The sequence below is a fragment of the Parambassis ranga genome, chromosome 9 (assembly GCF_900634625.1).
Source record: "Parambassis ranga chromosome 9, fParRan2.1, whole genome shotgun sequence".
Taxonomy (NCBI): domain Eukaryota; kingdom Metazoa; phylum Chordata; class Actinopteri; family Ambassidae; genus Parambassis; species Parambassis ranga.
The window spans coordinates 23,032,903-23,060,346 of record NC_041030.1 but is presented as its reverse complement, the minus strand read 5'-3'; the positions used below and the strand labels follow the sequence as shown (position 1 = coordinate 23,060,346).

Sequence of the window (27,444 nt, the reverse complement as noted above, 5' to 3'; positions counted from 1 at the left end):
GGCCACTCATAACGCCGTACGGCGTTTTCTAATATTCTAATGATCTCCGCCCCATAACTTGCTCAGCCACTGCAGTTTACTCTTTATCAGCCTATCAGCAGAGAAGAAGGTCAGACCACACTAATCCATCACCGATCTCCTGTGCCAAAAAGGATCGCTTCGGTCTGGATCATAGAAGACTGTATATATAAGCCTGGATAATGCACAGACATCATGTTTCATGAAAGAAATAAACTGAATTTTGTTTACAATAGCATCTGTTCACCTTTCTTCTTACTTCTTCTTCTTGTCTCACACACTTAAATCACAGAGAAAAGAACGTATGTTTACTGACTTTTTAAATCAGATTGGAATGATTTCCATGTTATTTGACACACTATGCTGAAGGACACACACCACGTTTTGCAAGTTATGGGGCGGAGATCATTAGAATATTAGAAATTAGAATTATGGCGGAAATGTGATATGAATGGCTTGCGATACAATACAAGTTGCAGACAGGTTACACACGTGAAAGACGAGAGAAAAGAAAAGAAAGACAGCGATACACCGGGGTTAAAGTGGGCCAGTACGGGCCAGTACGGCATTCCGGCAGCTTCTATAAATAGATATGCGTTCGGAAAACGATTAAATAGTCTTATAGTATTGTAATTTTTCGGAGATGCAGGTTGCAGTCTGGTTGCTTCCGTCACGCTGATATTCAACACATCAAACAGTTAAATCCCCTCTCCCTCTCACACACTCACCACTTTGTTCTGCTGAACCTGTGCATGCAAAGAAAGTTGCATGCACAGGTTCTGTGACCTGGAACATCAGTGCATTCAGAAGTTGGTACAGGGCTCAATAACCAGCATTAAATGGAGGAGGATGAGGAGGAGAGGACCCAAACAGAGGATTACAGATTATTTTCAAGCATACTGAATGGAAATGAGATTTGAAAATTTTAGCTGTCATCAGTTATGTTATCTAGAGGTGGATATGTAGCAGAGTATTGTTAGTGAAGTAAGTAAGTGAAAGAGAGTAAATTAAAGAAAAACTTTGTCTGAAGTGATAGTAGTTCCAGCATTGCGATGAACATACATGGAAATAAACATTATGGTGAACATTATATTCAATATTCATTTATAACAAACATACACCCCCTCCTTTCCCCTTATTTTAAAATGCAACCCTTATGTATGTATGTAATTAATGAAAGAACATTCGACAGCTCTATATTATGTGACAAAAAAATTGTCAAAGTTTTTAAATTGTACTGTATTGTACTGCTGTTTTGGTTCAATGCATCCATCCAACCATATATATAGGCTATATATATAAACATCTCCTTGCAAAGGAGAAATTTTCTCTAACTGGACCTCTTCATCTTGAAATTGAATACCCCTGACATACAGAATCACATTTAAACATAGGATCATCTCAATAGAAGCTAGCTGAGCAACACTTGATTTCCTGAGCATTAACGATGAAGAGTGGAAGGATCAGGGAGCCTGTCAGAGTCCAACAGAAAAGGTGATTTTAAGAGATAAAATAAAAATAGAATACGTGCACTCACCAACACGGAGCTCCTCACAGTGCTGCTTTAATAAAATCCATCCTGCTTTCTTTTCTCCAGAAGACTCAGTTTATCTGTTTATCTTTCAGTTCCATCAATAAGTCCTTTTCTGTGGACACGGAGGCTGATGCTGAGAAGCAGTGGACACAGGGACAGTCACAGCCAGACAGGGACAGTCACACAGGGACAGGCACAACCAGGCAGCCCGGTCCTTTTTCTGTTCAGATGTACAGGCCTTCACTCATGCAATGCAGCAGGACTTTGTTTCATCCAGAGACAGAAGCTTCACTTTCAGCTCTTTCATTTCTTCTTCATGTCTCCTCTGCAGTTCCTCCAGCTCCTCCTCTTCACTGTCTCCTTCTTGGGTCCCAGCTTTCTGTCTCAGCTCATTCATTTCTCGTTCATGTCTCCTCTGCAGTTCATCCACTTGGTTTTTCTCGTTTCTTTTGTTTTCATCCAGAAGTGTTTGTTTGAATTCGTTCAGTTCCTGCTCTTGTTCTTTCTGTAATGTGGACACTTGTTCCTTCTGTTTTTGATGAACTTGAGCCAACAGTTGTGTTTTTAACTCATTCATTTCTTGCTCTTGTTTCAGGGACAGCTTCCTCTTTTCTGCTCTTTGGTCGTCTTTGTTTCGTGTCTTTATTTTCCTCAGCAACTCTTCAATTTCTTCTTCTTGTTTCTTCTTTAATGCAGCCATACTTTTTCTCTCTTCTCTCTTGTTTTCTGCTAAAATGTCATTTTTAACTCGCTCCACCTGTTTTCTGTGTGATTCCTCCATTTTCTTTATTTTTTTCCTGTTTTTTTTCTTTTGACTCAGCAGTTCTAGAACTAACTCTGACATCTCTGCTTTATGTTGGTCCTGCAGTTCATCCATTTGTTGCTTCAGACTTTTTTCTGACATTTTTAATCTTTCATATTCTCCCTGCTTCTGCTGCATATTTTCTTCATGCTGTTGCTGCAGGTCCTCCACTTCCCTCATGTGTTTTTCTAGCAGAGCTGCAAAGTCTTCCTCTGTTTTGTCTTTGAACTCGTTGAACTCTTCAGCTTGTTTTCTGGCCTCCACTTCATATTTTGTCTTCATGTCCTCCATTGTTCTCTTATACTTTTGCTCTAACTCTGCTCTTTCTCTTTCTTCTTCCTCTCTTCTTAGTTGATCTTCTTTTCTTTTCTTTTCGTTCTTTTCTTTTTCTTGGTCAAAATCTTCTTGGAGTTTCTTCAGTTTTCTTCCATCTACCTCTCGGCTCTGTTGTGCTTCATGGTGTCGTTTCTCCCACCACTCCTTTCTTAACTTCTCCCAGGCCTCTCGCTGCTTTCTCATCTCCTCTCTGCTCTCCACCAACTTCTTATCAATTGTTTCTTTTTCTTTGGATTCTGATTTTATCCTTTTCTCTAAATCTTCAAGTTTTTCGTCTCCACTCTTCTCTTTGAGTTTCTTCCTGTCGTCTCTTCCTCTTGTCTTCTTCTTCTCTCTCCTTCTGCTCTTTCTTTCTCTGCTTATGTTCTTTGTTGATCTTTTCTTCCATTTCCTCCAGTTGTTTTTCTCTCAGTCTTCTCTCCTTTTCCATGTCTTCTTTCTCTCTTTCCACTCTTTCTTTCATTTCTTTCATTTGCTCCTCGTGTTTTCTTTCTAGCTCCTCCCTCTCTCTCTTCATCTCTTCCTCCTTCTCCTCCAGGATTCTCTGCATTTCTTTCTTTATGGCTGCTTCGGCCTCTTGCAGCATCTCATTGGTGAAGCAGCTGCCTCCATTTTCCTTCAGCATGGTGTCGATCTTTGTTATCAGCTCTCTGACCTGTGTCTGGTTGTTTTTATCTTTGTTATTGAACACATGGTATCTTCCTCCACAGTCACTGATCAGCTTCTTAAAGGAATCATCACATTGCTGTTCAATATAACTTTCAATGGACATCTCGTTTTCCAGTTCATCTCCTCCAGTGAACAGAATGATGGTGAACTTCTCTGAATTCTTTCCAAATCCTTCCTTGATATGTTTTAATGTCTCCTTGTCCTCTGCTGTGAATCTTCCGATCTGTAGCACCAGCAGGAAGACATGTGGTCCTGGAGCCAGCAGACTGATACATTTCACCATCTCCTCATTAACCTCTTCATGGGACAAAGTGGTGTCAAACAGACCAGGAGTGTCGACCACGACAACAGGACGACCGTCCACCTCACTCCGTGCTTTCTGACAATGTTTAGTGACTGATCTTTGACTGGATTCAGCTTTAAACTCTCTCCCTCCCAGAATGGTGTTTCCTGAAGAACTCCTTCCAACACCACTCTTCCCAATCAGCACGATCCTGAGACTCTCTGAGCTCTGCTGCTCTGCATCAGCTGTGAAACAGGAACACACAAACTCATCATAAAGGAGACAGAGGACAGCACTCTGAGGACCAATAATAAACCAAAAACAAACGTACCAGTGAGCCCTGCCTTTGTTTTCAGCTGCTGAAGTTCAGCCTGAACTTTACAAGTTTCATCCACTTTGCTAAACAGAAATGTTTTCATTGTGTAGCTGCTGAGTTTGTCTCTGAGTCTCATGCTGTCCACAGTGTCCAACAGCTGTCTGATCTGCTGCTGGTCTTTCAGATTTAAAACAGCAGATCTTCCTCCAAAACTCTGACGTAACCTCTGAATGTCTTCATCTTTTTCTACAAAGTTAACCACAGCTGGATGTGTAGGATCTGAGTCCACAGTGAACAGGATGATGGTGAAGTCATTGACTCGAGAGCTGAATGTCTTCTGGATGATCTGTAACTCTGCCTTGTCTTCATCAGTGAGGGGAGCCACAGGCAGGACCAGGATGAAGGCATGGACGCCCTCAGGATCACAGAGGGAGACACACTTGAAGGATTCCTCCATCACTGCCTCCTGAGCTTTTCCATGCAAGGCAGGCAGCTGCAGCAGGGACACCCGACGTCCACACACCTCTGTCTGATGTCTAACAGTCTCTGAGGAGCTGCAGACTGAATGAAGCTCTGTCTGACCTAAAATGGCCTCTGCTGCTGAGGTCTTCTCTGCTGCTCTGCTCCCACACAGAACCAGGTTCAGAGCAGGTTTGGAGTCTTTCTTCACTGTCACAGGATCTTCTTCAGTTAATGTCAGACTTCCTCCTCTGTTGTCTGTCACTATGTCCTCCATGATCGTTTTTATCCACATTGATTCTGAGCTGTCTTTGTCTGCAGTCTTGGATGAGTTGTCTCAGAGCCTTGTTGAGTTTCTCCTCATGTGTCAGGATGACCATGCAGTGGTTGAAGACATGTGGACCAAACAGACTCAGGATGAACTTCAGGGTTTCACTGTCCTTTTCAGTGAACTCTGAAGGTTTCACTAACAGCAGCAGGACATTTGGTCCAGGAGGACAGAGACTTACACAGGTCTTCACTTCTTTTTTCATGATCTCCTCAGACAGACTGAACATGTCTGCAGTTTTCACCACTGTTACAGGTTGTCCTCTCCACTCTACACCAGAGGACTGTAGCGGCAATGTTCTAAACAGAAATAACAAAGCCACCTAGGCTGTGTGTGACAGGCTTTGTCTGACGCGTGTCCATACTTGTTGCTCATTGAGAGAATCCAACAGGCAGCTCGGCTTCGTTCATTAGTTTAATTCAGTCTTTGTTCACTTACATGGAAGTCCATTTCTTAAATCTTTATAACAAAAGATTATGTGCTTGAAACACACGGTCAAAATAAATGGTTACAAAACACGGTCAAAAACTTTTTGGTGTGACGACCACACAGCCTTCCAAAACCATCTAATCCAAGTGCAGCTGTGTGCTTTACCTAAATAAATTTGGCTCCACCCAACGGACAGATGGAGCGGCCGCCCACTGGTAATTTAACATAACGCCAATTAGCATCTAACTTAGGAAAATACTTATTCAAATTTATAAACCAAATTAAGGAAAAAATACACAAAATAAATTATCCCCATTATGGCATCCAGAAGGACAAACACCGTGACGACTCTTTGTGACCCTGAAAACTGTCGTGTCCAATGATGAAGTTACCAAGTTTAGTCTTTTTGTCCTCACTTTTCCCGAACAGCACGATCCTGAGTGCAGACACTGTAACACAGCAGAGAGACGGATGAAAGATCCAATCTAGATGATTTCAGAGATCATAACCTGTATGGACATTGCTGCATAAAGACATGCATTACTCACAATCTGGTAAAAACACTGAAAAGTATTCCAAAGCACTATAAAATAGAAAAGATGTGGCAAACCAGAAAAATAGCAGAAACCCTCAAATCACCACCAAAAAACTCCAGGAAGATCTTAGTGCTGATGGTGTTATGGTGCATCACTCTAAAGTGAGATGAAGGTTGCACAAGGACCAGCTTTATGGTAGGGTAATGTGTAAGAAGCTTTTCTTCATTCTCTGTACAAACAGGGTCATCTAAGATATGCCAACAAATATGTGGAGACACCAGAGTCATTGTGGAGTAAAGTACTCTGGATGGATGCAATGAAGATTGAGTTATAAGAACACAACCATAGAGGCTACACATGGCGAAAGAAGAATACTGAATGCCAGGAGTTGAAGTTGCTCCCCACTAGGGTTGGGCGGTATTAACCTGTTTAACCCGATGGGCCCGCCGAAGGGCCGAAAACGTACAGGCGCTATTACTTCAAATTCTGATCAAATTCTGCCACGGTTGCGGCCATGTTTGTAGTCCAATGAAAGAGGACAAGCTACTCAATCGAATGGTACAAAAAAATCTAATGGACTACAATACCCAGCTGACGTAAAATCCCTGCGTAAAGACTAGACGCAACAACACTAACGCTAGCTAACACTAGGTACGCGTATGTGTTTGTGGAGGTTGTAGTTGCTTTAGTGTAGTCGCTTTAGTTGCTTTTCGGTGAATTTCAGTGAGTTTCAGTGTCAGAGGGTTTTTTTTAGGTGTGTCAGAGGGTTTTTTTAGGTTGTTAGCTAGCGTATCTCTTCATGATACCGTGACGAGAGGGGCATGGAGCAGAGGGGCATGGAGCAGAATTTCAACGGCAGGAATTTCCGGATTCGTTCGACCCTGTTGCCAGCAACGTTGAACGTTGGAAAAGATAGACCCAGTTTGAGTAAGTTGAGTAAGTTTTGTACATTTATTTTGAAGTGTAAACTATTTGTTGCTAATATCCGTGTTGATCGATAAAATGATTTATTATATATATACGTGTACACAATATAGTAGACAGCAGGGTGGTAGTTGGGGTGAGAGAGGAGGATGCAGAGGATAGTGGTGATGATTGACTGTGGCAACCCCTAAGGGAACAGCTGAACAGAGATGAAGAAGGATGATTCAATCCTATTCAATACTGTCTTTACATATTATTTACATAATGTGTATTTCAATATGTATGCAATTACAGATAATAATAATTGTTATTATTTTCACAGCCAACAAGAGGGAAGAGAAGAGGAAAGTGAGGTTCCAGGCCCATCTGGGCTCAACACTGAGGCATCACCTCTCCTTATTTTTTTTATTATTTTTATTTTTTATTTTCTTTACCTAATATTTGGTTGGACTTTCATTAATGTACATTAGTTATTAGTTATTATAATAAAAACTACTCTATTTGGAGACAAAATCATACATTTTGATGTTTTTTCTATTGATTTTACACTGTGCATAATGGTAGAAGTTGATGAAGTGCAAGGTAAATTCATACCCAAAAGCTCCAGTAGATGGCAATAGACTAGTGAAATGGATATAAATTGTATTTTCCAGCCAGTTTCCACTGGAAATGAGTAAGCTAGCTATAGCTATAGTAACCTATTTGGCAATGTGGTGCCAAATTGTGCCAAACTGAGTGTCCGCCTGGTGATATCCTTACTAAAACCTTTGTGAAGGCTTTGCTCTTTGTTCAAATTCTATCAAATTTGGTATATTTGTAGCCAAGGAATAGCTGAATGTGATCAATGGCATCTGTGTACATAGAATCATTGTTGGCATAGTGTTTTCCTCTGTCAAATAGGAAAAAAACTTAGGCGAGGATAAAATTGTTACATTTCTCCTGTAGTTTTTTCTAATTTACTCAGGCATACTAATAGACACAATATTTTAAACACTGGAAATGCATTCTCTGAGGTCCCTAGATGTCCCTAGACACCAAGAACATGCATATGCACATTATTATTGTGGTGCATTTCTTCATTTTCTTCGGGAATGTCTTTTTAGGTGATTTTTTCTTTTAATATGGCCAGGGTTTAAAGGGTTAAGGTATACCGGCGGGGCACACAGGTAGCGACTGTATCATTTTTAATACCGTCAATAAAAAAATGCAATCTGCTTATATAGAAGATAAGGATCAAATATTAAACATATTTTATTTGATGCCTTGTGTGGTTGAAACTTCAGTTTTACTTCAGTAGTATAATGTATTTTACTTTGATAAAGAGACGTTTGATAAAGTTTATGAACATGACAGCAAGAGAGAGAGAGAGAGCGAGCCGTAGTCACACCTGTGACCGGGTCCCTTAGAACAGGGGTCTCAAACTCAACTTACCCGGGGGGGGGCGCTGGGGGTAGAGTCTGGGTGAGGCTGGGCCGCATAAAAAAAAAAGGGTTTCAAATATTCCAAAAAAGTACAACTGGTCCAATCATCTGAATCTTTATTAATAACAGGTCAGAATAGGGATGCAAATTATTGATTAATTTAATACTCGTTAGTTGAATGACCTTATCCATCGATTAACCATTAATTGATAAGCGGCTGGGCCTGAATTTCCCTGTTTCACTAAGACTAAAAGCTAAACATTGTTTACTAAATAAACTGCATGTCATATTCCTTAATGAGTGATTTGCTGTACCTTTGGAGATACAGTACAGACAATGACATTTATGTAGGCTAGAATAACAAATCTATTGTGAATAGAAATTAAAAAAAATATGTCCAGCTGCTTTAACATGAAAATAAGTTGTTCACTGGCTCCTCACACAGACACATGTCAGGAGTCAGGCGTGCACTCCCCTGCAGCGGAGAAATGCGCGAGCATACAGAGACAGAAACGACACACCGAGCAGAGGCTGCCACTCCTCAAAAAAAAAAATCAAACTAAATATCAGAGTAATACTGACGGGGCAATTAATAATAAACAGGACAAGCCTCAGCAAATAAGTGTGTGTAAACACTAAACTTTGATGTCAAGTGGGGGGCCACAAAATATCGGCTCATGGGCCACAAAAGAACACTGCTGCGCTTTAGAGGACGAGCCAGAGCTGAGATAGTATTTAGTTTCTGAACGGTGTAGACACAAGCCAACAGTTTGGTGCCGCTGTCTGAGCCCACATTTATAACTTTAATTGGTTCTATTAGAAAAACTTGGCAGCGGAAAACGTGACCGGCAGGTTTTCAGTTTTCCGGACGTGTTTTCATTACCGTGCGTAACTTCTAACATAAACACTGCACAAGGCTCTTAACATAGTAAAATTACAAACACAAACACATACAGTACAGTACTACACACAACAAGGTCAGTGTGCAAATGGCTCTCTTCCTCTCTAACATACACACACAGTGTGTAGACACACAATTATGTGCTAAAATACTCCCTATAACTCCATGTACAAGCCAGAAACTACACTACATGAGCACAGGCCTGCAGGTAAAGGGTTAAATTAATATGGTCATTAAGTTGTTAACTGTAAAAATCACATATTTTACCTCCTACCAACAGGGTAAACCACCAACAATCAAGAATGCATGATTATGTAGTGCCATGGCTGTGCAGTCAAAAAAAGTGTGTTTATAATGGAAGTCTATGGGACAAAATGGGAGAAAAAAAGAAAATCCAGTGCTGTGCAAAAACTAATAATGCAATAAAGTCATTTTTTTTACTGATGTTTGACATGACCAAGACTGTAATAAAGGTTAAAAAGAATCCAGTCCACATTCACCTTTTCTATTAAAAATGAGCCATTTTGTGTGTTTTTTCCAATTTTCAGCACCACCCCTTATAAAATTGGTGATTAAAGGGTTAAAATCATGGGGGAAAATTATTTTTTCACTACTGTTGATTAGAACTGAAGTTAATTAAAAGGTCTATGCAAAAAAAATTCAAAAAAATATTTATCTGATATATTTTTAAAACCGTTAAAGTTAGGGGACGTTTTTGTCCCGAACAACACATAAGGGGGTAAAATTTGCCCACAGTGTACCGTTGACCTATGAAAAATTTTAAAATCATATTTTCAAAAAAATAATAATAATAATAATAAGCTTGTTGAGCAAAAATGATTCAATTTGTTGACATATTGACAAAGTTATGGCCAAAATAAACAGAAAAATTTCTCTCAGAGGACAAAAATGTCCCGAACAGTCCATGAGGGTTAACTTACCCCTGCATTTGGGTCCGATTTCTGCACGTCTCATAACAGCTTAGTGGTAAATTTAAAACCTTTACCCCCTCTGTTGTCAGCTGTCATTACAGATCCGTTCTGTCAACCCTCCTCCACCCACGGTAGCACCACATCTTGCCCAAGCCCTAATCTCTCATGTTCTCCAGCCTTCTTCACCACCTCCAGGTCCAGACCCTGGGAAATCTAATTTTGTCACTCTCACCTCCTGCACTTCCCCTATTTATGATGAGTTCACATCCGGGTCTATAACACCAAAGCACATTCAAATCTGCTATACTGTAATACACTGATAAATGTTAATTCATCTTTGAGTGAGAAGCAAGTAGCAACATTGAAAGCTATAACAGATGGAAACAACCACTTTGGTAACTCTGAGAGAAAACAGCATCCAAACATTAACCTACAGACACATGATTAGTTCCATGCTTAACTGACTTACTGTGAGATGAAGACGACTCTGGTGTGCTCATTCTTTTAAATGCTCTGATGCCTGTTAAAACACAACATAAATAATAACATATATATATAACATATAAACAAGTTTAATCTCCTGGTGATACAGCACTTACCAGCAGCTTTAATAGTCTTCATGATTGTCTGTGCTTTATTCTGTTTTGGACTCTGATCATCTGGGAAAGGAGCTGTGAAGGTCTCAGCTGCATTGTGGAATATTTCACAGCTCAGATGTTCTCCATTGTTCTCCTTCACTATTTGACCCAAACGTGTCAGCAGCTCTTCATGTTCAGTGCCCCTCCTCCTCAGATATCTGTATCTACATTTTCTGATCAGGTCTTTTAATGCAGGACTCTTCAGGAACTCTTCTATCAGAGCTGAGCTCTCCTCTGTGGGCTCTGATATCAGTATCAGAGAGTGATTGAATGATTGATCACTGAATCGTGTCAGCACTCTGCAGAGCCTCTCTTTGTGTCCCTCAGTGAAGTCTTCAGGCTGTAGGACCAGCAGGAACACATGAGGTCCAGGAGCAGAGAGCCTCACACAGTTCTCCATGAACTCTGTCAGTCTGTCTGCAGACAGGTTTGGATGCAGCAGATCTGGAGTGTTGATAAGAACCAAGTCTTTGTCCTTCATCTGTCCTCTGACTCTCACACAGCTGTCTGGTTCCTCCTCTGTGTAAAACTTGTTCTTTCCCAGTAAGAAGTTCCCCACTGAGCTCCTCTCAGACCAGCTGCTGCCCAGCAGAACCACCCTCAGCTCAGACACTGTGGAGACAAACACTGTAATTATATTATGTTAATAGTCCATAGTGGTCTCATTTTTTATAACAGGTGTTTTTGTCAACTGATTCTGCTGCACACATTAAAACATGTCTGTCATAAACTGTTAAGAATTTCTTGCCCATCTGTGGTTTATAATGTTATTGTACTTTAAACACATGAAACTGAACATCATAATGTGCAACACTAAGTATTGCTCTGTTTGAAGGATCACTCATTAAACACAGTTTAAAGCAACATAATTCTGACAGACTCACTGTCAGGAGGCAGGAAAGTAAGACTGCTGCTGCGCTTCAGTGGTTGATCTGCAACTATAAAATATAAACAAAATACAATCAGTTCAAATAAATTCAGCTCTGCTGATGGCCAGCTGGATGAAGATGAAGAGAACAAGGAAGAAGCTGCTGAGATAAAATGAATTATCATTGATGCATGTGATACATGCAGGAAGACAGAGGACATAACCAGAGAGCAGCACTGTAAGAGTGGAGACATTCATGTTTACATCATTCTAGAATATTGTTTTTTACAGTGTAATGCATGAATATGATCCATGTATAGATGAAGTTTAGCAGCAGACGGTCGGTGTGGCTGACCGACCATGACCATGTGACAGCTTCCTATATTTAAATATTTTTATAGATACAAATCAATATTTCTTCAACAGGTCCGGGCCAAGATGGCGCAAAGTCAACACGTTTTTTAAGAAGTCTCCAGAAAAATAGGACTCCAAGCTGATTTACCACGGTATTTATGAAACCAAAATGAAATCCTTGGTTTAGTTAATTAAAGAACTTAAGCTTAAATACTAAAACGGCCGAAAAAAAAAAACCACTCCACAACTCAGCAACCGGACTTCAACTTTAGTTAGCCATCAGTTAGCTAAACCTTTCAAAAGCCAAGATGAGCGGTGCCAAAAGATAAGACACCAAGCGTTCCAGAACTAGATGTCCGCCAAAGACGATGATCAATGAACATGACTACACTGACATTTTTGAGGACCTGGAAACTGACCCGGAATTTACTCCTCTCCCTGAGACACCGATTAACAGCCTGGCTCCGAAAACATCCTGCAGCGGTGAGCCAGAACCGTCCTTGCGATCCATTTTGAAAGCTGTAAACGACAGAGTGGAAGAGGTAAAACTCTCATCAACCAAAACTCAGAGGACATTAAAGAGTTACAAAAATCCATTGGATATTTGCACAAAGAGGTCGATGATATAAAAGAAGACAACAAAGTGCTGAAGACAAAATGTGAAAAGTTTGAGACCGAGATTGGGATGTTACAAGAGCGGGTCGCGGATGCAGAACGCTACAAGCGCAGGTGGTGTCTTCGTCTTTATGGTTTGCCTGAACACGACCAAGAAAATGTCAAAGAGAAGGTGACGAGCATCTGCCAAAAGGTGGCCCCTGAACTGGGACCGAGAGCTGCTGATGGGATTGACGTTGTCCACCGGCCGGGAAGACGTGACGGTAACAAGGCCAGAGGGATCATCATTCTTTTCGCCTATCGCACACTGAGAGATGAGATCTGGAGAAATGCGAAAAACAACTCCTTTCTGCGTGACAACAAGCTGCGCTTTGGAGAAGATCTCACGAAGGAAGATAAGGATGCCATGGCTGCGCTGTGGCCCATCATTGAAAAGGCTTGCAAGGATGGAAAGAAGGCATACTTCGTGGGACGCAAAGGCTACGTGGAGAAATACGACGCACATCTTGACTGCTAACTAACAGAAAGGAACGTTTACCATTGGTCATTTAAAGGTGATCTGTTTTCACTATATCATTTTTGTTCTCACTACGTGAAGCTGAGTATAAGTTCTTAATCTACACTCAACAAAAATATAAACGCAACACTTTTGTTTTTGCTCCCATGTTTCATGAGATGGACTTGAAGATCTAAACTTCATTCCAGATACACAATATTACCATTCCTCTCAAACATTGTTCACAAATCTGTCTAAATGTGTGATAGTGAGCACTTCTGCTTTGCTGAGATAATCCATCCCACCTCACAGGTGTGCCACATCAAGATGCTGATCTGACATCATGATTAGTGCACAGGTGTACCTTAAACTGCCCACAATAAAAGGCCACCCTGAAATGTGCATTTTGTTTCTGCTTTATTGGCGGTCTGGGGACTCAGAACCAGTCAGTATCTGGTGTGACCACCATTTGCCTCATGCAGTGCAACACATCTTCTTCGCATAGAGTTTATCAGATTGTCTATTGTGGCCTGTGGAATGTTGGTCCACTCCTCTTCAATGGCTGTGCGAAGTTGCTGGATATTAGTGGGAACTGGTGCACGCTGTCGTATACGCCGGTCAAGCACATCCCAAACATGTTCAATGGGTGACATGTCCGGTGAGTATGCTGGCCATGCAAGAACTGGGACATTTTCAGCTTCCAAGAATTGTGTACAGATCCTTGCAACATGGGGCCGTGCATTATCTTGCTGAAACATGAGGTGATGTTCATGGATGTATGGCACAACAATGGGCCTCAGGATCTCATCACGGTATCTCTGTGCATTCAAAATGCCATCACTAAAATGCACCTGTGTTCTTCGTCCATAACAGATGCCTGCCCATACCATGACCCCACCACCACCATGGGCCACTCGATCCACAACATTGACATCAGCAAAGCGCTCACCCACACGACGCCACACACGCTGTCTGCCATCTGCCCTGAACAATGTAAACCGAGATTCATCCGTGAAGAGAACACCTCTCCAACGTGCTAGACGCCATCGAATGTGAGCATTTGCCCACTCAAGTCTGTTACGGCGACGATCTGGAGTCAGGTTAAGACCCCGATGAGGACGACGAGCATGCAGTTGAGCTTCCCTGAGACGGTTTCTGACAGTTTGTGCAGAAATTGTTTGGTTATGCAAACCAATTGTTTCAGCAGCTGTCTGAGTGGCTGGTCTCAGACGATCTCGGAGGTGAACCTGCTGGATGTGGAGGTCCTGGGCTGGTGTGGTTACTCGTGGTCTGCGGTTGTGAGGCCGGTTGGATGTACTGCCATATTCTCTGAAACGCCTTTGGAGACGGCTTATGGTGGAGAAATGAACATTCAATGCACGAGCAACAGATCTGGTTGACATTCCTGCTGTCAGCATGCCAATTGCACGCTCCCTCAATGCTTGTGGCATCTGTGGCATTTTGCTGTGAGACAAAACTGCACATTTCAGGGTGGCCTTTTATTGTGGGCAGTTTGAGGTACACCTGTGCACTAATCATGATGTCAGATCAGCATCTTGATGTGGCACACCTGTGAGGTGGGATGGATTATCTCAGCAAAGCAGAAGTGCTCACTATCACACATTTAGACAGATTTGTGAACAATGTTTGAGAGGAATGGTAATATTGTGTATCTGGAATGAAGTTTAGATCTTCAAGTCCATCTCATGAAACATGGGAGCAAAAACAAAAGTGTTGCGTTTATATTTTTGTTGAGTGTAGTTTTGGTTTTGATATGACGATTCAGGAGTCATTATATTTGGTTTTCGTCTTATTAAGAGTTCTCTTCATAAAACAAGTTGTATTTAAATGTTCTGTCTGTTAATACAAGGGGTCTGCGTGACAACATTAAAAGAAAAGCTTTCTTTTTATTCTCATCTTTCTTCAAGAATGTCATTCTAATTTAGAAGATGTATCATTTTGGAAAAACCAGTGGGGCAAAGACTTGTGGTTTGCACATGGCACCAACAAATCTGCAGGAGTTGCAATATTAAAAGATAATTTTAAAGGTAAAATTTTAGACGTAACATCTGATAGTAAAGGGCACTGGATTATTGTTGTTGTTGAATTTCACTCTAATACACTTTTGCTGGGTAACGTGTATGGTTATAATCTGATAATCTAAATATAAATCTGCTGAACGAGTTAAAAGATGCTATTACCTTTCTAGGCATTAAATACACTTCAGCAGGGGTGATATTAGGAGGAGATTTTAACATGGTCTGGTCAAACCAGTTGGACAGATATGTTACACATCGCTGATAATATCAGGTTAGTTTTATAAAGAGTTGATCCCTGGAGATCCTCTAATTCTTTTTTTGGATTATCAAAAAGCCTTCGACACAGTCATAAATTTATTTTTGATACATAATGTTTTCTAAATTTTGGAAATTTTTTTATCAAAGCTTTTAAGACTCTATATAAGGATAATAATAGTGCTGTAAAACTTCTATCGTACATCACACAGATTTAACATTAATGAAGGTGTGAGACAAGCCTCACCTTATACTTTTTTACTGGTGGGACAAATTTTAAATTATTTAATCCGACAAAGCTCCTTTAAGGGAATCCAGGTCCTTGATCGGGAACTCAAAATATCACAATTAGTGATATCTGCTCTGATCTAGACAGAATTCTATTTAATTTCATATGGAAAAACAAATTTCATAAAATAAAGAAAACAATTCTTTCGAATCCATTAGCTGAAGGAGGTTTAGATGTCTTGACCTTTACCACATTTAATCAAGTATTAAAAATAAGTTGGATGAAAAGATTTCACAAAAACCCAAATAGTTTATGGAATATCTTCCCAAATTACGTTTTCAATAACATGGGGGGGGGGGGGGGGTCTAAATTTCCTTCTATGCTGTCCCTTTAAGATCGGAAAACTTCCAGTGAAACTAACTTTCATCAGCAGGTTTTACAGTGCTGGTCTTTATTATATAAACATAATTATTCACCTCACAACTGTATGCTATGGAATAACGCTGGCATCTTATATAAGAGCAGGTCTTTATATTTACAGAACTGGAATAATGAAAATATAAATACTGTGAACCAATGATTAGACGACAGTGGCGTCCATGTGATCACAAGAGTTTCTGTAACAAGCACCTCAAAAAGAGTTTGAGATGGTGAAGAAGTCAAGAAGTCAATTGAAAATGTTAATTTCAGGGAATACCCCATTACCATTGAAGGAATAAATCTAGTCCATAAGAAATGCACAAACAAATATGTTAGAAATAGTTTTGTCCAAATCTCAAACCCTATTTGAAGAACAGGTGGCATCTGTCAGTAAAAAACAGTGGAACTCAATCTTCTTACTACCTTATAAATCTTATAAATACATAATTACAAATAAAGTTAAAGGATGCTTATTTAAAATAACACATCGATTTTACCCAGTTAAAGATTATTTATGTCGTTTTCTCCCAAATATATCCAATCAATGCTCCTTTTGTCAGGGTGAGGGAGAAAGTATGGAGCATGTCTCTGTGGAATGTTTCATGTTAACGTCTTTTGGTCAAATTTACAACATTATCTAAAACTAATATTGGGTAAAGATGTTGAACTTCCAAAACTGCAAATCTTGCTCATATCTAATAACTGCACATTTACTAAAGGTGAAGTTTATATTGTAAACCTAATTATAATCCTTGCAAATTATTCTATACACAAAATGAAATGGAATAACAAAGGGCCCTCTTGGCATAACTTTAAAGTAACAGATTTAAAAACATATTTAGCCTCCATCAATAAACTTAAACTAACTAATAAGAAATTATTCAAAAGGATTGCACTTATTGAAAATGTTGATATTGCTGTAACTTAGCAGACTCTTTGCTTTATGTGTTGTTGTCGTTTATTTTATTTGTTGTTCATATTATGTTCATATGTGTAAATTGTAAGTGACATTGTTATAAATAAAGATTCATAAAAAAAATTCTTCATCATGTGACCAAGTGACAAACCAATAAGGAGCTGTGTCTTATCTGTGTCCTTATATGCCACAGCTCAGGGCTGAGGAGACTTGGTCACATGACATGGAGACGGCTGAATGACACATCAAAGCAGCTTCACTGCAGTTCATCCTCACTGAGGAGTTCAGACTATGTTTACACTCAGGTTCAATGTGACTTTAATGATGTAACAGGATCAGAGAGCTTCATGTGGACAGAGGGAGGACAATAATAAAGTCTGAGTGGACTCACCTGGTCCTGCAGACGCCATGATGAGCTCTGCTGAGAGGATCACTGAGAATATCAGCTGAGGGCAGAAGTTAGTGAATGTTCTGTTAATGTACTGTTCACACACAGCAATGATTAACCCTCTGAACTCTGAAATGATCTGTAGCTGATCTGATGCTACATCTGATCTGATCAGCTGGACCTGTGTAAGTGTTTCTGAAGTTTAACCTGCGTCCTGTCCCAGAAATCTAAGATGGCGGCTGAACTGCAGGTATCAATAAAACGAGTGTTGTTGGTGTCGAAGTGAAAACACTTGAGATGTTTCCACATTTAAACTGAACTGAATCTGATCCACAGACTTATAAACTTATAAACTCTAACAAATATAATAATATAAAATCTTCGTGTGTGACTTGTTTTCCTTCATCTTCCTCCTCAAACTCACCTGATGATGATCAATACTCTGTTCTTCTGTGTCCTCTCGGGTCAATACATCTGATCAGTGTGTTATAGACAGGCTGCTCTGAGTTACTCCTGCATTAAACACTCTTTGTTCCAGCAGCACGTGCGTCTTTAATCGGGCAGTGTACTGGAGGTCACGAGAGGTGATTAACGTCGCGCGATCAGCTGATCGGTTGAATTTCTGACATGTTTGATATTTTTATCGGCCCTCGTGAGAGTATCGCACAGTTTAAGCAGAGATACGGCCCGAAGGCTGTTTTTCCTCCACTGCGCATGCGTTTGCCGAACACGGTCGACGTCACTGCGCCTACACGATAACAAACATGGCGGCGCCCACACAGCGTTGGAAAAACTTGATGGAGGCTGTAGCAGGCTGTGTCTCATTTCAGGGTCTGCATCCTTCGGAGTGCGCATTTTAAGGCCGCTTACGTCACAAAGCTGCGCGAAGGCTGTCCCAATTCGCCAAAAGTCGAAGGGTCCTCCAAATGCGTCCTCCTTTTGCCTGAATTTGGAGGACGCATCGCTACCATCCTTCGTGGCCTTAAATATCCCACAATGCTTTGCGGACCTACTTTTTGTCCAATAGTACGATGACGGACCAAGCGAGCGGCAGCGGCAGGAGTGCCGAATTCACATTTAAATGTAAGTAAAGAGCAGTAGTTGGAGAGTTTTAAAATGCTAGTAGTGACAGTGGCATTAAAAAAATGAGTTTTATATTTACAAACATGACGTCCTGTTGATACGAGGCGCTGTAAACTAAACGCTTTGATTGAATGTTGTTTCTTGTTGTTTACTGTAGTATAGTATAAAGTATAGTTCACGTGAGGAGCAATATTATCGTTATTATATCAAACGGTCATTCTGCCTGTTGTCATTTTGTTGAAGGAGGAGCAGAGAGAAACAGAAGAAACCTGACAATTGATAACGGAGGAGATGAGGCTGGAGAGGGAGGGAGAGAGAGAGAGAGGGAGGGAGGGAGAGAGAGAGAGAGAGGGGGAGAGAGGGAGAGCAGAGAAAGAGCGGACAGACCTCAGCTCATTGAGAGGATGTGGACAGCAGTGATTTTATGTTCTGTGTTATTTAAATGTTACTTATTAAATTAAAGGATGATATTAAATCGTTCTTGTCTCTGTGTTCTTAAACTCTTCTCACCTTGTTACATTATGTGTTTCATCACCTATTTATAATTGAAGTAAACTTTTGAACAACTTCTCAGTGACCACAGTAAATCATTTATTGTTCTGTTATGTACAATATTTACAAAGACACAGTTTGAACATTTCTAACTATTTACCAGTGGGCATTATGAAAATGTACAGTTTATTATTTATAAAGATCAGCAGAAAATACTATTCACAAAGAACATATATATAAATGTTTGGCTGAGCAGGAGTCCTTGGTGCTGCTGGACTGGATGGTGCCACGGTGAAGACCTTGGAGTCCTCTGGCTGTGAGTGGGACATCATCTGGGGGAGGGGGGTGCCTGTCTCCTCTGTCCACCACATCGTCCATCAGGGTTTGCAGAGCGGACGATCGGCGGCTGCCATGTTACTAAAGATGTTTTTAAAAAGGGCAAAAATAAAAATAATAACTTCAACAGAGCGGCTTCCAAAACAGCTTAAAATATGAAAAGCTATAAAATATGTATCCTCACCCTCCAAAGGTGATGATGGTCAGTACACCTCCTCCAGGACAGACAGCTGGTCCTGCAGGGAGCCCCACTCTCCTCCACCCAGCAGTAATTCTCTGGTGCAGTGACAGACCTGATGCTTAATGACACATTAAAGCAGTGGTTTCAGGGTTATTTGCAGGGTTCGTACACATTTAGCTATTTATTTAAAGTATTAAAATTACAAACAGACCCTGTATCAAGTCTTACAATTGAATCAAATATAAATTACATTTAATCATATTTGTCTATCTACTGGTTATATATCTAGCGTTTGCTCAGTAACTGGTATATTAATTATGATCAATAATATGGTTAAACAGCAGCTTACCGTCACCTCCCCACTGCGCTCTCCCAGCCTGAAGAAAATGAGCCGTCACCGGTTTTGCTGCTGCTGGAGCCGCCTCTCCCCTTCCTCCAACAACAAATAAATATATTAAAATATTCCAAATGTCTAAATCCACACTGTTGTCCCGTTTGTTGTCTAGTCCGTGTTGTGTCGCTGTCGCTGCTTTTGTTTTTCCCGGGGCAAAATTTATGACGTCGCGCCACAATCAGGAAGTGCTTTGAAGGCCAGACCGTCCCATTTACCAACGGTGGAGGATCCTCCGGAGGATCCTCAGGAGGACGCGGCCTCCTGAGACCGCGTAGGCTGCGTCCTCCGAAGGATGCAGACCCTGAAATGAGACACAGCCGCTGTGTCCCAATTCAGGGTCTGCATCCTTCGCATTTTAAGGCCGCTTACGTCACAAAGCTGCGCGAAGGCTGTCCCAATTCGCCAAAAGTCGAAGGGCCCTTCAAATGCGGCCTCCTTTTGCCTGAATTTGGAGGATGCATCGCTACCATCCTTCGTGGCCTTAAATATCCCAAGATGCTTTGCGGGCCTATTTTTTTCAACAGTAAAATGACGGACCAAGCGAGAGAGGGGGAGAGAGAGAGAGAGAGAGAGGGGGGGAGAGAGAGAAAGAACGGACAGACCTCAGCTCATGGAGGATGGTGGACAGCAGTGATTTTATGTTCTGTTATTTAAATGTTACTTATTAAATTGTGTATTAAATCGTTCTTGTCTCTGTGTTCTTAAACTCTTCTAACCTTGTTACATATGTGTTTCATTACCTATTTATAATTGAAGTAAACTTTTGAACAACTTCTCAGTGACACAGTAAATCATTTATTGTGTGTGTGTTGTGTTATGTACAATATTTACAAAGACACAGTTTGAACATTTCTAACTATTTACCAGTGGGCATTATGAAAATGTACAGTTTATTATTTATAAAGATCAGCAGAAAATACTATTCACAAAGAACATATATATAAATGTTTGGCTGAGCAGGAGTCCTTGGTGGTTTCAGGGTTATTTGCAGGGTTCTTACACATTTAGCTATTTATTTAAAGTATTAAAATTACAAACAGACCCTGTATCAAGTCTTACAATTGAATCAAATATAAATTACATTTAATCATATTTGTCTATCTACTGGTTATATATCTAGCGTTTGCTCAGTAACCGGTATATTAATTATGATCAATAATATGGTTAAACAGCAGCTTACCGTCACCTCCCCACTGCGCTCTCCCAGCCTGAAGAAAATGAGCCGTCACCGGTTTTGCTGCCGCTGGAGCCGCCTCTCCTCTTCCTCCAACAACAAATAAATATATTAAAATATTCCAAATTTCTAAATCCACACTGTTGTCCCGTTTGTTGTGTAGTCCGTGTCGTGTCGCTGTCGCTGCTTTTGTTTTTCCCGGGGCAAAATTTATGACGTCGCGCCACAATCAGGAAGTGATTTGAAGGCCAGACCGTCCCATTTACCAACGGTGGAGGATCCTCCGGAGGACGCAGCCTCCTGAGACCGCGTAGGCTGCGTCCTCCGAAGGATGCAGACCCTGAATTGGGACACAGCTATGGTGTCATTAATCAGCTCCTACAGAGATCCAGATAAGATATAGATCACACTTTTATCAAAAACTTTTATCTCTCAAAAACTCATCAAACGTTACACAAGCACATTGTGTCAGGATGAGTATAATGCTGCAATATATCAGTGTAATGCTAATAACTGTTTCTTTCACATATGTATTGTAGAAGCATGAAACCAGTGAAACCTGTAGTCGAACGAGACGTGCATGGGCAGTCAAATCCCAAAGAATCCATCAACCAACAACACACAGTGCAATTCACTTCATTCTCCACTAGATGTCCTACTCGAGCACTGTGTCACTGAAGCCTCGAGTAATGAACCATTTCTTGAATCAGGTGTGGAGGCTTCAACAAAGCCTCGATCACCCATCACTAAACAGATTGTCCCTCTTTGTTGTGGTCATGATGGTGTAACCCAGGTCCCACGTAGTTAAAAAACTGAAGTGGTTAATACTATGGGACAGGGCCTGAGCTCGGTTTCTAATCAACTTGAACAATGACCATCACAACTGTTTATTAAAACGCTAAAGAATCCCTTTACAGGTGTTTATTCAGAAAATTACATAAAGTGTTTTATATGAAAAAAATAATAATAAAATGAGGAAGTATGCTTTATGCAAATAAGGATTTTCAAAATAAAATTCACAAGTCAACCTAAACCTGGTTAGGTAATTAAACTACAACTACAACTTTTACTTGTATCCTAAAACTCAGATGAAAAAACTCTCTTTGTATATTTCACAGTAAATAAAATCGGATAGCTTCCAGAATTTTTATTAATTAACATAAATCCTGTACAAAGACCAAAGTACAAATATAATCTTTGTATCACGTTAAATTATGCCCTGATGCCACTTTTGTGTGTGTCTTGTGTGTTTACCTTTTGTCATGCTTCTCTCTTGTTTAGAACAATCCTGCAAAGAATGGGCCTGGAGGGTGGAGCCATGTTAGTAAAATGTTTAAAAAGAGGCAAATAATAATAAGTTCAACAGAGCTGTTTCCAAAACAGCTTGAAATAGAAATAGATATAAAATCTAAAGGTCATCATGGTCAACCCTCCTCCAGGGCAGACACCTCAGCAGACAGCTGATCCCCTCAGGGAGCCCCACTGGCTGCCTCCAGCCCGGTCTCCCCCTCATCCTCCATCATGTCCTCCTGCACTCCATCCTCTGAGGCCATGATGTCACCGGCACCCAGGCAGATGTTGTGCAGGCGGGCACATGCTGTGATGACCTGTGGAAAAGAAGAAGAAAAAGAGTTCTTAATTGTGATTCAATTTTAAATAATTACTTAAAAGGTATTCGCCACTTACAACAAGTGGTAGTGACATACCTGAGGCACAAAGGTGTGGTGCACCTCCAGCGCTTGGAGGACGATGTATCACCACCTCGTCTTCATCATAGAAGATTCCAGGGCACGCTCTATGATGGATGGAACTCGCCAGCCAGAAGAGGAAAACCAAGGTCTCTATTGTGGCACCCCATCTGTGTCTTCTTTCCTGGTGTAGAAGCTCCAGCAGCACCACCAGGGGCTCTCTGCTCAGCCAGAAATCTTGAACCTGTTCATTGATTCGGCAGTACATCAGCCCTGTCTGGAGACATGAGGGTAAGAACAAGAGGATTCCACGACAGCAACTGGATTTTAGCTGATTCTAGTGAATGTTAACAGTTCAGACCAATAATGCTTTATTTACTTTGGCTTCTGATGATCAATGACACAAAAGTAAAGCAGTGATTTAAGTCAGTGTTATTTACAGGGTTCTTACACATTTAACTAATCAATTCAAAGCATTAAAATTACAAACTTATCCCTGTATCAAGTCTTAAAAATGAATAAAACATAAATAACTACTAAATGTAACCATATTTGTCAGTCTACTGGTTATAGCTAGCGTCTGCTCAGTAGCTGTTATATTAATTATGATCAATAATATGGGTTAAACAGCAGGTGAACGTTACCTCCACACTGCGCTCTCCAAGCCGGAAAGAAATGAGCCGGCGCCGATTTCGCTGCCGCCAGAGCCGTCTCTCCTCTTCCTCCGGCAACAAATACATTTTTTTTTTAAATTCTAAATTTCCATCGTCTGCTGCCTCATTTGCTTGGTGTTTCCTTTTAGTCTGTTGTGTCGTTTGTTGTGTAGTCCGTGGTGTGTCGTTTGTCTGCTTTTGTTTTTCCCGGGCTTGGGGGGGGCAAAAGTTATGATGTCATGCCGCAATAAGGAAGTGCTGCAAAGGCTAGACCGTCCCTTTAACCATTGGTTGAGGAGCCTACGGAGGACACAACCTCTTGGACAAAGTCTAGCTTATTAGTTTTTTAACATGTTTATACAGCACACATTTTAACCATCAATTAATATTATGAACTGCATTCATCATGAAGGTTTTATTGAACTTTCTAACTAGATTTTATGTACTGTACCCTATAGTTAATATTATACTGGGCTACAATGGGATTTCTACAGTCTGACCAAGGACAGCTGCTGAAGAAGCTCGTGTGAGGCAGACTCCAGATCTGCTGACAGGTCTGTGTGGTTGTTTATCACAGGTATAATCTGTGAATCACAGCATCCATGATGTTGACATGTGATGAACCAAAGTGACTGCTGCTCTGTGTGAAGGACTCACATCTCAAAGCATCACTGTAGAAGCTGCAGACACAGATTCAACGTGTTTTACAGGATGCAAGACAATCCTGCACAGGCTGCTAAATAACAGACACAAAGAACGATATGAGGCTTAAGACTTTATTTATCTTTTACACTGATAGACAAAGAAATTTACAGAGTTCTGAATCATGTCTTCGATTTTTTAATTGATTAAACAAAGAAAAGAATCGTTCATATTGAGTTTAGTGGCAGAGTATCAAATTATATTGAACTGTTATTTAGGCACATGCTGATATTTTGATTAAGATGTAAATACACAGATATATAACGAATGACAGATAAATGGCATAATAACATTTTCTTATTTATGTTCTGAGATTTAAAAAAACAAAAAATATAGTAAGTAAGTAATAAGTACTAGCTGTATAATAAACTGCAGATTTGTCAGAAAACACATGAAAATCCTGAATAATACACATGAAGGGTCCACTTACACTGATGAACTCTGAGTTAGGCTCAGTGACAGAATGTCTGTAGGATGCCATGTGTGGCTTAAAGCTGACAGGTGTAATGACCTAACACCAGCTAGTGATTCATTTAGAGACACAATGTTCTGTTCGTGATGAAAAAGTTTCAACATGAAGCTTTGTCCTCGGTCAGCACCATGTCTGAAACACTTCACTGATGAGGAGACATGAACAGAACGAGTCAGAGGGATGTCTGACAGTTCACGGCTTATAATAGTAAATGTTTATGATAATTATCACCAGATCTTTTAAGACATTTAAATACATAAACAATAAACACAAGAGATCACTGCTCCTCCTGGAGTCTGATACAGGGCTGGGGTCACATGAAGTAATCTATCACCTGTAATCGCTTTTATAACCAGATCATTCACAATGATTGTGAAACTGTAGAACACAACAGGCAGTAAAGCTGCAGGCCAAACTTTACAATGAAGTCTGTTCCACTTCATAAAATACTACACCTTGATGTTTGATCAATCTCTTGTTTCAGTATTTCCTGCAACATGTCACTCAGCTCTCTTTCATGTCTCTGTTGAAGGTTTTCTGTTGGATTCTTCTTTATCTCTTCATTTTGTTTTTTCAGTAAGTTCTTAATTTTTTTCACATTTTCACTCTTTGATGTCACACGTCTTACTAAGTTATTCATTTCTCTCTCATGCTCTTCCCGCTGATCTGCTAATTGTTTTTTGTGTTTCTCTTTAAACTCATTATGCTCTTCAGCCTTCTTTCTGGCCTCCTCTTCATACGTCTTCTTCAGATTCTCCAGTTTTTCCTCCAGTTGTTTTCGTTCTTTTTCTTCCTGTTCTCGTCTCATCTCATCCTCTTCTCTTCTTTTCTTTTCATGTTCCTCTTTTTCCTGTTCGTACTTTTCTTCAAGTTCTTCTATTCTTCTTTGCTCCTGCTGTCGTCTCTGCTCTTCTTCTTCTTTCTGTCTCTCCCAGAACTCTGTTCGTTCTCTCTCCCACTCTTCTTGTTGTTTCTTCATCTCTTCTCTGGTCTCTTCCAGCTTTCTGTCGACACTTTTCTTTTCTTCTTGTTCTGACTGAATCCGTTTGTCCAGAAGTTCAAGCTTAGTTTTTAATTCCTGTCTGTGTTTTTCCTCCTCGGCCTCTTTCTTCTTTTTCTCTGCCTCTCTAGTTTTATGTTCTATCTGTCTTTTCGAATTTTCTTTCTTAATTTCATTTTTCATTTTCTTAAGTTCTTCCACTCTCTGTTGCTCCAGTTTGGCTCTCTGTTCCTCCATGTTTTTCTTCAGTTCCTCCATTTCCTCCTCATGTCTTCTTTCCAGCTCCTCCCTCTCTCTCTTCATCTCTTCCTCCTTCTCCTTCAGGATTCTCTGCATTTCTTTCTTTATGGCTGCTTCGGCCTCTTGCAGCATCTCATTGGTGAAGCAGCTGCCTCCATTTTCCTTCAGCATGGTGTCGATCTTTGTTATCAGCTCTCTGACCTGTGTCTGGTTGTTTTCATCATAGTTATCAAACACATGGTATCTTCCTCCACAGTCACTGATCAGCTTCTTAAAGGAACCATCACAATCCTCTTTAATGTAGTCTTCAATAGACTTCTTAGCACGCTTCAGTTTATCTCCTCCAGTTAAAAGAATGATGGTGAACTTCTCTGAATTCTTTCCAAAATATTTCTTGATGAGTTTTATTGTCTCCTTCTCCTCTGCTGTGAGTCTTCCGATCTGTAACACCAGCAGGAAGACATGTGGTCCTGGAGCCAGCAGACTGATACATTTCACCATCTCCTCATAAACCTCTTCATGGGACAAACTGGTGTCAAACAGACCAGGAGTGTCGACCACAACAACAGGACGACCGTCCACCTCACTCTGTGTTTTCTGACAATGTTTAGTGACTGATGTTTGACCTAATGAATCTTCAAACTCTCTCCTTCCCAGAATGGTGTTTCCTGAAGAACTCTTCCCGTTGCCAGTCTTCCCGATCAGCACGATCCTGAGACTCTCTGAGCTCTGCTGCTCTGCATCAGCTGTGAAACAGGAACACACAAACTCATCATAAAGGAGACAGAGGACAGCACTCTGAGGACCAATAATAAACCAAAAACAAACGTACCAGTGAGCCCTGCCTTTGTTTTCAGCTGCTGAAGTTCATCCACTTTGCTAAACAGAAATGTTTTCATTGTGTAGCTGCAGAGTTTGTCTCTGAGTCTCATGCTGTCCACAGTGTCCAACAGTTGTCTGATCTGCTGCTGGTCTTTCAGATTTAAAACAGCAGATCTTCCTCCACAGCTCTGACAGAGCTCCTGGATGTCCTTGTTTCCCTTTACAAAGTCATCCACAGCTGGATGTGTAGGATCTGAGTCCACAGTGAACAGGATGATGGTGAAGTCATTGACTCGAGAGCTGAATGTCTTCTGGATGATCTGTAACTCTGCCTTGTCTTCATCAGTGAGGGGAGCCACAGGTAGGACCAGGATGAAGGCATGGACGCCCTCAGGATCACAGAGGGAGACACACCTGAAGGATTCCTCCATCACTGCCTCCTGAGCTTTTCCATACAAGGCAGGCAGCTGCAGCAGGGACACCCGACGTCCACACACCTCTTTCTGATGTCCAACAGTCACTGAGGGGCTGGCTGGAGGAGCAAACCTTCCTTGTCTCAGACGACCTAAAATGGCCTCTGCTGCTGAGGTCTTCTCTGCTGCTCTGCTCCCACACAGAACCAGGTTCAGAGCAGGTTCAGAGTCTTTCTTCACTGTCACAGAATCTTCTTCAGTTAATGTCAGACTTCCTCCTCTGTTGTCTGTCACTATGTCCTCCATTCTCTGCATTAACTCCTTTTTATCCACATTGATTCTGAGCTGTCTTTGTCTGCAGTCTTGGATGAGTTGTTTAGTCGCATGTCCTCGCTCCGTCGCTGGCTGTCATGGTGGTGTCCAGAAAATAACGTGGCCTTTATAGATAACTGGGAAACTTTCTGGGGGAAACCTGGCCTTATTAGGAGAGATGGCATCCATCCCACCCAGGGTGGTGCAGCTCTGATTTCTATCAACATAGCCAAGTTTATTAGACCAACCTGACAACCCAGGGTCGAGGCCAGGAGGCAGAGTCGCTGTCCTACACACCTCTCTGCTGCTTCTGGAGGACTGCCGCCCTCAGTTAGAAACACATTAAATACAAATACACATAGAAACACTAAGCTTA

General features: G+C 40.9%; 1 protein-coding gene and 1 pseudogene across 3 annotated transcripts; both read right to left on the bottom strand.

Annotated features, from left to right (window-relative positions):
* Nucleotides 1–368: 368 nt before the first annotated feature.
* Nucleotides 369–27,014, bottom strand: LOC114440974 (golgin subfamily A member 6-like protein 22; annotated as a pseudogene).
* LOC114440981 (GTPase IMAP family member 8-like) lies at nucleotides 5,146–17,930 on the bottom strand. 3 transcript variants are annotated; one of them, XM_028413680.1, is made up of 6 exons: nucleotides 17,531–17,930; nucleotides 17,110–17,164; nucleotides 11,411–11,458; nucleotides 10,488–11,138; nucleotides 10,358–10,408; nucleotides 5,146–5,623 (listed from the first exon to the last, which is right to left on the bottom strand). In XM_028413680.1, the coding sequence occupies exons 2-6, from the start codon at nucleotides 17,126–17,128 to the stop codon at nucleotides 5,490–5,492; spliced, it is 903 nt and encodes a 300-aa protein (XP_028269481.1). In that variant the 5' UTR covers nucleotides 17,129–17,164; nucleotides 17,531–17,930; the 3' UTR covers nucleotides 5,146–5,489. The 3 variants fall into 3 exon arrangements, with proteins under 3 accessions (XP_028269481.1, XP_028269480.1, XP_028269482.1); XM_028413679.1 differs by having other exon boundaries at nucleotides 11,411–11,464; nucleotides 17,531–17,927; XM_028413681.1 differs by lacking the exon at nucleotides 17,110–17,164 and having other exon boundaries at nucleotides 11,411–11,464; nucleotides 17,531–17,929.
* Nucleotides 27,015–27,444: the final 430 nt, after the last annotated feature.